At 47.8% G+C, this 9,453-nt stretch overlaps 1 protein-coding gene across 2 annotated transcripts in view; it reads right to left on the reverse strand.

Annotated features, from left to right (window-relative positions):
* The window catches only part of C2CD2 (C2 calcium dependent domain containing 2), a 34,821-nt gene extending 25,405 nt beyond the window's left edge, over positions 1-9,416 (reverse strand). Inside the window, exons 1-2 of one of the 2 annotated variants that reach the window (XM_042033634.1) lie at positions 9,015-9,415; positions 6,951-7,049 (exon numbers count right to left, since the gene is read on the reverse strand). In XM_042033634.1, coding sequence (XP_041889568.1) covers positions 6,951-7,049; positions 9,015-9,296 — 381 coding nt within the window. In that variant the 5' untranslated portion in view covers positions 9,297-9,415. Of the gene's footprint in view, positions 1-6,950; positions 7,050-9,014 lie in introns of both variants that reach the window. The other variant, XM_042033644.1, reaches the window with a different exon arrangement.
* Between the last annotated feature and the right edge of the window lie 37 nt (positions 9,417-9,453).

Raw genomic sequence — 9,453 nt, forward strand, 5'->3', positions numbered from 1 at the left:
TGAGTTGAAACAGAGAATCACTCCTTTCATTCAAAGTAATGGATTGACACAGTGACTCTTTAAAGACTTCTAAAATTAAAAGGTTCTTCCCTCTTTTTTTGAGGGAAGAGGAGGAAAAAGGACAGGTCTGATGCAAAAACCGCTGACACTTCTATATCCTAAATGCAGTGTTTTATCACCCATACACGTTTTTTCCACCTAGGAAGTTCAGGGCATTGAGAACAAGCTGGACTTGCTGCACATGCGATGCAGAGCCATTCATCAGGAATTTCTGGATGTCCAAGAGCCAAGGTTGCCAGGTATGTGGTTGATTAATGCTTTAAAAAAAAATAAAAGCGTGGCCAGAGAGATGGCAGATGACTTCATGTGCCACTTGTTTCTTAATCATGTTTAATTCCAAGTAAAGGACAGAAACAGACACTGCAGGTGGTGGAACTTTCATTTTTCTTTCTGCATTTTGTCAAGAGATGCTAAATCAGTTTTTTACATAGATTTTTACCTTTCATTTCAAAGCCCAGACCAGTGGAGTTTGGACTTTTAGTCTCCTTGATTAATTTTCTACCAGCAGCATCTACTAAGCCCTACTCCCCTTCTGCCCCCACTTCTACTAAAATAACTGTGGTTTTCAGGTACAGACGCCCGTCAATTTTTAATCCAATCAACAAAAGGAGTGGTTCCATGTTTGTAAATGGAAAATAATATGTCTTTATGTCAGGTGAATCCCTTTGTTCTGGGAGCAGGATGGATGATGGAGTCAAAATACTGAGAGAAGCAGAATTCTGGGATAGAATTTGAAGAGAAAGCAGCTTTGTTTTCATCTACAGTGCTGCCTCAAGTGGTGAGAAGGTGATTAAAGAGACTGCAAGTGCTGCTTCCCTTGCTGAGTGACATTCCTTTAGAAGTGTAGCAGGTGATTTTGATAGACCAGAGCAGAAATATGTAGGCCATTTCCCCCATGGCAGTCACACAAAGAAAAACACTGAAGCTTCCCTTGCTCTGCTCCTTTTCCCCCGCCTTGTTCCAACCTGCTTCCTCCAATTCATTTTCTCTGCACAGACAAAGAGCTGGAGAAGGGAGGGCCAGGCAAAGCACCCCTTTCTGGTTGGCAGGGGGAGAAAGAGGAAGGATAGGTATCCACAAGAAAACAGAGGAACCTGGACTGATGGGAAGAGAGCTCCCCTTTAATTTCATTTATGTTCCTCATTGTGTCTCTCACTCCTCTCACCAAAGACATCCCCAGCCATCAACACCTTTGTGATTTAGAGTCTAGAAAATCTGATGCTTTTATAACAACCTGCTCTTTAAAAATCAAGCCCTGCCCAGCAGCTGGGACCAGCTGATTCTGGACTCCCAGAGGGGTCACCTCCCAGCCCTCTTTTGTGATCCCACATCTGGACAAGGCACATCTCCTACATTAGCAGAAATAGGGTGAGGTGAAATACAAGCACAAAGAAACCAAGACCAAGGTATTTTCTCCCTTCAGCACCTCCCTTGGCACAAACACTCTTCTCTCCATGTGCTTTGGGGATCTCCCAGGGAAGGGGTTCCCAGCACCTCCTCAGGTACTTGTGTCCCTGCTCCTCCTCAGCCCTCTGCCATCCCTCCCCACACACAGCTGGTACTTCATCACCCCAATGCCAGGATGTTATTCCTGCTGTTTCCAGCCCCTCCTCTTCACCCCTGACCACTCCAGCCCATGATGGGACGAGCTGCAGTGGCCAAAACTCCCTGACCTGGCTGGTCTCAGTTCCCCACACGCCTGAGACTGACACCCAGCTCCCCTGAGCTGCAGATGCTGTAACACAACTTGCTCACGTGTACCTAAAATTTTAAGTACAATTATCCTAAAAACAATTCTCTTCCAGATAAACAACTGCAGGAACAAAGGAGACTGAAAAAGCACTGCACTTTGAGAAAGACTGACTGTCTGAGAAAGCCAAGTGTACAAACTTGGGTACTTGAAGCTACTAAAACCCTTCCCCTTGCTTTGCCCTCCCCCTTTATATCCCGACTTTTTCCCTTTGCAATTCCTCTGGACAGAGCTGCAAAATTTCTGTTTTTTCCTTCCTGAAGTAGCAGCAGAAGCAGCTTAATCTCAAGAAGCACCATGGTGCCCCTCCTCCTCACACATGGTGTCCTCTTGCCTTGAGGTTTCAGTTTTGGCACTGGCACCCCATTAATTTGTGCATTACACCTTCCCTTTTCTTTATTCTTCCCTCCCCAAGTGCAGCAGCAGGTTCCCTCCCTGAGCTGAAGGGCTGTGACTTCAGGGGGAAGTTCTGACAGCCCTGGTGGGGAAGATTTTCTTCACCTTCCCCAGGCCCTGACCACACCACATGTATGTAAAACCCCCAGCAGTACAGGCCTTGAGTGCCTTTTTTGTTTGTTTTCTGGAAGGAAACTGCTTTTACTGCACTTGGTATTTACTTCTAGAAAGAGCAGGTTACTTGAGGTTACTCCGTAGTATGTAAGTAATACAAATATTTAACATTTTCACAAGAAAATTAGAACTCACCAGGAGGCAACCACACAGTGAAAGTTGCCTTGATCTCACTGTAAGATTTAGGACCCTCATGATTTCCCATATGTCTCCCAGAGTACTACTATGAGAAAGCTCTTTTCTTTTTTTTGGCATGGAACACTTATCTTGTCAGGGATCACACAGACAGTCTGTGTGTTTGGATTAAAACCTCACCACAAAAAAATTTTTCAAGTCAAAAACTTCTTCCTTTTGACAGTCATTAACACTCAGCTGTTCAGAAGAATTACATGATCTTCTTGGTTACCAGAGCCAATTCCTTAATTTCTTGAAGGGGTTTCTCCAGCTTCTTTTCCACCCCCTCTTTACCCAAACAATTGACCAAGTGACCAAAGCAAATGAAGGGGAGATGACAAATGCAATGTCTAACCCAGGCACAGGTAGGTGTGAACTTTTAGGAGCCAGCATCAAACTGAATTTGCCTGTAAATACAGTGAAAACCTCAACCAGTTTTCCAAATGGTGGTAAACACCACGGTGGAGGCAGAGTGAGTGATGGACTCAGTGCAGGACAGAGTTTCAATGTCAGCAACAGAAACAAAGCAGAAGTTGATAGAATGTGTGAATTTATCCACTCCTTTGAGGCCAACACATTCAAATTCAAATAGGTGGGAAAAAAGGGGAGAGAGGAAATAAAACAAACAACCAGGGAGTACGAGGAGACAGGACAGGAAGAATTTTCAATCCACCTAACAAGCTCAGTGAACATCAAACAGTGTGAGGACAAGAAGAAGTACTTATATTTCATAAGGGGGAAAATAAATCAACACCAGAAATAGAATTGCTAGTTCGGCCTCACTGTTGTGCAAGTCTTTTCAAACCATCTGAGACACAGCACAGCTGAAGACACAGAGACTAAGAGGAGCCAGTAAAGCCCAGGAGAGGTTTGCCAGTTTGTGCTGCGGTAGCTTGGAGAGTGATTCACTGCAGAGAGTTTCCCTGTGTCAGGGTGCTAAGGCTTCCCTGATCCCTGTGCCAAGCTGGCAGATGTGGCACAAACCTATAGGAGGCCCACACATCTGCAGAAGCAGCTGGAAGACAGTGCCAAACCCAGGATCATCTCCAGTGAAGCAAACAAACTCCCACCCGATGTCTTCCTTTGAGAAGGCACTCAGTTCTGAAGAGGATTAGATCATAATGTTGTCTTGCTTACTTTTGTAGGCTCACCCCACTAATAATTAAGCTTGTACTCCATCATTCCCCCATTAAGGTGGACTGGGATGTTTGAAAAGGAGAGGACAGTACAGCGAGCAGGGAGGTGAAAGCTGGAAACAGGTTACGAGAGAGTCTTTCAGGCACTGACCCTACTGCACAGTTAAAGTCCAATGTACCTCAAGAGAAACCTGAAAGAAAACGTGATGCTCAGGAAAGCAAGCTGGGAAGCAGCAACATAAAGGAAGATTAGGTCATCCCACAGGAAAGCTGAAAGACCTTGAAACGTAGGAGAGGAATGCAATACAAACTACGTAGTGCGTGTGTGCGTAAGAATTAACAACCACTGCTCATACAAAGGACATCTTATCACCAGGAGAGCACCTCAGGGAGAGAGACCTTGATGCAACAAGGCACTCACAGCGTGAAGCAGCCACAGGAGAGGCAGACTGCAGACTAAAACCCCTCAGGAAAGTACTTTCAGAGACAAAAAGAAGCCATCTCCTTGCATAGTGAGAGCTCCCTGTAGGGCTGTGTGTCCCTTCAGCCATCAAGTTTAAGAACATGGATTTAACTGGAGCTGCTGCTGAGAAAGGGTGCATGGGAGAGACTTAGGAGCCAGGACAGCATTGTAAGAGGAGACTTAAGGAGCAACTTATGTAGGCAAGCTAAACAAAAGCTGGAAGGAAATATAATCCCTTCATAATACATTTACTGACAGCAAGCACCATGGAAGAAGAGTAAACACATTGAGAAAAAAGGATTATATTAGTGAAAAAACTAAAAAAAGCCAAGGACAAAATCTCCACGGGCCATAATTCCATCTAAGCTTGTAAAAAAAACCCCAGTCATTAAAGCAGCAAAGCTCTGAAATGGCTTTTGAAGCAAAATGAGGAGTTAAAAGACAACAGGAACTGTACATCATGGTCAGGGTAGTTCACCCCACCAAAAATAATCAGAAATAAACACATGTCCATAATTAGGAATGGTCCCAGTTAGGAGTGCAGCAGTGACATTAAAGGAATGGCAGTCTGAAGGAATTTTACCCCTTCCCATTCGAGCATGAAGCAGAAAAAGAAGAGAGACTTCTGTCATAGCCTGCTCCTTCCAAACCCTCTGTGCCAAGACCCCAGCAAGAGACTCCTCATTTTTTGTTGCCTTTTTTGTTGCTGTTTCTGTTGTGAAGTTCAAGTCCTCTGGAAACAGACTGCACTAATGGAAAGGCTGGCATAAAAAGCTAAGACTAAGAATATTTCTAATGTTTATTAAAACAAAACAACCAATACCACACAATGAAAACAGGCCGCTTCATTCTATATATTTAGGCTCTGGCCCAAAACTGGAGTGAAGGCAACACATAAATAGAGGCTTTATCAAGGAGCAGTGTGGTGTAACCTTCAGTCACAGAGCAGCTCTGTTCCTATCACCACAGCTTTGGCCAAGCTGAGAACCACCAGCATTCCGACCATGTCTGCAGCACTGCACTGTGCAGCACCAATTTCTGTCACAAGTTTGAGTTTGGTCAAGCTGCAGAGAGATTTCGATTTCACATGCAATCATTAAGAGTTTCAAGAGCAAGAGGGGAAAAGAAAACACAAAAAAAAAACCCCCAAAAAACCAAACACCACCTTGGGATCTTTGGTATTACCTGAGGAATATGTAAGAGACAATTACCATGTAAGAGAACTCCTGAGGTGTTTAGAGAAAGGTATGCATTTAAAGAAGAAGGAAAAGTAGCTACCAGACTGCCACTCTAAGGTTATTATACGCTGTAATTCAAATAAATATTCAAGTTGTACCTTTACTGAAGGAGTAAGAATGATTCAGAGAACTTTTTCCAGCAGCTGTGCACAAGATTATGGAAATGGCAGAGTTCAGAAGAACCCAGTGTATGAAAGGGAACCTGTTTTATTCCAATACATTTTAAAATGTGCTTCTATTGGTTTAAGCTATTTTGAAACCACGTCAGATTTCTGTCTGCAGTGTAACAGCTCGATTAAGATGCTGAAATGGCTCAACCCAGCCTTGCCTGTCCCTTCCAGCAACATTTTAGACACTGCACTGCAAGACACCAGTTTTTTGTGCTGTTATTTGCCAGCTTTTACTTGCAGCAGCTCTCCCTCAGGTTCTGGCTTCACACACGACACAGCACATCACCTTCAGACCTAGCAGGGCTCTCTCCTTACAATTTCCCATCGTGGCATCTTCCAGTGGCACCTAGTAACAATTGTGCCAACCCTACAGCCCTACCAAGTCCAGTCTCTCCAGCCCCACTGCTGGGGCAGGGACCACTGGTACTGAAATAAATTTTACAAAAAAGAGAAAATAAGTACACAAACAGCTTTACATGTTAATCATCCCCAGCTGCCACCAGTCAGGGTGTGCCTCTAAGTTGTGTATCAGGCAGATAAGCATGCATAGTTTTCAAAAGAATCATAGTAGAGCTGCTTAGCATCTAAATCAGATGAGCAAAGCAAAATAACAAAGCAAAAGTAAAAGAAGAGCATTAGGCTAATTTGATGCAGGTGCCTAAAGCTGAGCAGAGTTCAGATGTAACCAGTACTTAGTCACTAGGACAAAAATGCAGGAGCTATCATTGCTAATAAACATATATAGATTTTTTTTTCCCCTTTTAATGCATTTTTACTGTTCCAAGAGCCACGTTCTGCCTTCTTTTAATTTCACATGCACTGAACTACCTCCCAGTGGGAGAGGAAGAAAGAAATCACTTGCTCCTCACCAAATACAGGGTCCAGCAGAGTCAAGACTTCACCCTCAGGACTTTGCACCTGTTCCACTGATCCTTACTCAGCTCCCACTTAGGAAGCAAACCTATCATCAGCCACACAAACAGCAAGAGGCAGACAAAGATGTTTGCCTGTCCCAGAAGAGAAATTTCTTTCTTCTCTTTGAAGTTCCCACTGCACATTTCAGCAATAGGATGGGGAACCATCATCAGGACTATGGAGGTGGGGGAGAAGGCTGCTCCATGAGCTCATTGGGGACGTAGCTATAAACTTGGCATAACCCTGGTTATTGTGCATTTGGTGGAAGCCCTGGAGTACATTCTGCTCATGACTTGCTAAAGAAGTGAATCCACGCAGAGAGCTTGCACAGGTTCATTAGAGAGGAAGCCTCTTTCCTGCCTTGACAAACACAGGTCAAGGGTACAGATCTATTGACAAATAAAACTTCCACTGATGCTAATAAAACATTTCCTGACCCAAAGTACACTGAAAGGCAACAAATCCAAAGTTTACCTTCTCTCCAGCTGACTTTACAACACTAGTAACTTCTTTAACTGCTAGCTCAAGTGGTTCTGCTGGGTCATCTTCCTCAAATGTGAGCAACTCTGAATCCTAAGAAAGAAGAAAAAAAAGAAGCATCATTAGGTGACGAACCCATCACTTGAAAACAAGTGATAAAAATGCACTGCCAGTCAAGTTCCTGGAATTGCAAATGCATGTCAAAACTTCCATGTATTAATTGCATGACACCTCACTACATAATACAGGGTAGAGCCTGAAAACATATACTTAGGACATAACTATGGGCCTAATCATAACTCATCTTTCCCTGTAGTAGAATATCAAGGTACACAGTGCAGAGCCAAGTCCATGAACAGCAACAGGGTTCAGTGAAACTGCTGTTCTTCAGCAAAGATTTATCAGTGCTGTAGTTTGAAAAAGTCTGTTTGGTTTGGCCTAACAGTATGGCTGCAGTAGGCGATGCCAAAACTAAGAAACCCCAAATATCATCTTGCAGAGGTGAGGAAAGAAGCCTTCCCCTGCCCAGCCCTCCTCACCAGTGACGGCAGACAGTGATGATAGCCACTCAGTCTTCACACAGACAGTAAGGAGAAGGCAGCCTTTGGGCATTGAGGTCATACTTTCAGAAGCATCAGCACTGCATTCTCCACCTGCTACCCACACTGAGCACTCAGCCCCACTTCCCTCATCACCCGAGGTTGTTTTGCACACAGGAATTTCATTAGCTCCGTGCTGCTGACATTGTTTTGGGAGGCTGACAGCGGGAGCACTGCCATGCCGCAGAGCCAGGCGCTCAACTCCCGGCTCCAGCTGCTCACCCAGGCAGGGAGGGTGTGCGCGTCCCTGTCCGAGGGGCTTTGCCCTCTGGTCAGGGATGGGAAGCTGCCACTTGTGTCTGGTTACTTTCAGTTCCCAGCACCTGTGCCCAAGCTGTCTGGACCCTTCTCTTCCACAAGTGCAGGGCAAACCTTCATTTCTTAGCACAACCCACTCTTTTCTCTACTGCACCATGCAATTTGAAAGGGCGGACAAAATATTTTCTTTCCGCTGCCCAACTTACAATGATATTTGGAAAGTGTTAATTTTTATTTCTTATCTTTCACACACACATGTTGCCCCACTCTTCCTTCTTCCCCAGGCTGCTCCCTGACACATAAGAAGGAACCTCTTAGGTCTAAGAGGCACGCAAATTCAGAGACCCGGGGACATGCCACTTCCTAGACAGTTTATCCTCAGCATTTTGCACTGACATGACAAGGGTTCAGTCCTCAGGACAAGGAAATCAGCTTGCCACAGCCTCACCTAACCTCCTCACCTCTTAGACCGGGGCATACCATTACACACTAACGAGCAAGATGCCATACTGCACCTTTTTCAGGAAGGGCAGGTTGGGATGAGAAGGAATGCCACGTTTTGTGCATCCCCCCTGACCCGCGTTACAGGCAAACTGACCAAACCCTGAGCATCACACCCACCATCCAGCGGGCTCGGAGGACACCAGCCCTTGGAGTTACACCACACACACGCGGGTTCAGCAGGGCCTGAGGCATCGCGGGGGAAGCCCAGCTCTGGGAATTATTTGCCGAAGGACGGGCCGCAGGCCCAGGCCAGGAAGTTTCCATTGTTTCCTCCTCCCCACGCCCGAACAATGTTATCGGCAGAGCGAGCCCCGGCCAGGGGGCTGCGGGGGTCGGGGTTTTCCTTCTTCCCCATCCTTCCCTCCTCCCATGCGTGCGCCCACTCCGTGCCTCTGGCCAGTTTCCTCCTGCAAATCCCTGCCAAGCAGCCACCAAACACACACGTGTAAATATACAAACACACACACGGAGGGGCAGGAACACACCCGGTATATCCCTGCAGCAAGTCCCGGCGTCTCTACAGCCTACTCCTGGCGGCGGGGAGCGCCCGGAGCCGCGTCCCGGCGCAATGCCCCACGGCCGGCAGGCGCCGGCCCCATCCCGGCGGGCGCGGGGGAGCCGCCGCCGGGCATCCCCCGTCCCTTCCTTCCCTCCCTCCCTCCCGCCGCCCATCCATCACCTGCATCCCGGCACTCACCGCCCGCTCCGCCGCCTCGGCTCGGAGCGCCGCCACCCAGGCCCGCCGCCACTGCCGCCTCCAGCTGCCCCGCGACAGCGCCCAGGCCAGCACCGAGCCGCCCTCCTCCAGCAGCTCGTCCCGCTGTACCGGGGGAGCGGGGGCCGGCGGCGGGCGGCCCCTCCGCAGCGCCAGCAGCGCGTACTGCACCAGGTACACGGCCAGCGTGGCCAGCGCCGCCACGAAGAGGGCGACCAGCGCGCCCCAGCGCAGCTCGGCCAGCCCGCCCGGCAGCCACGCCATGGCTGACCATAATGGGGCCGCGACTCCGGACCCCTCCAAGGCGCGCCCCGCGGGGAGCGGCGGCCGCAGCCCCGCGCGACGCTGGCTCGACCCGCGGGCGCCGGCGCAGGGACCAGCGCTGCCCGGGCCGAAAAGCGCAGCCACGGCGTGGCTGCCG

The sequence above is a fragment of the Corvus kubaryi genome, unplaced genomic scaffold, assembly GCF_017639235.1.
Source record: "Corvus kubaryi isolate FWS band 111438036 unplaced genomic scaffold, C.kubaryi_AGA036_p1.0 133, whole genome shotgun sequence".
Lineage (NCBI taxonomy): Eukaryota > Metazoa > Chordata > Aves > Passeriformes > Corvidae > Corvus > Corvus kubaryi.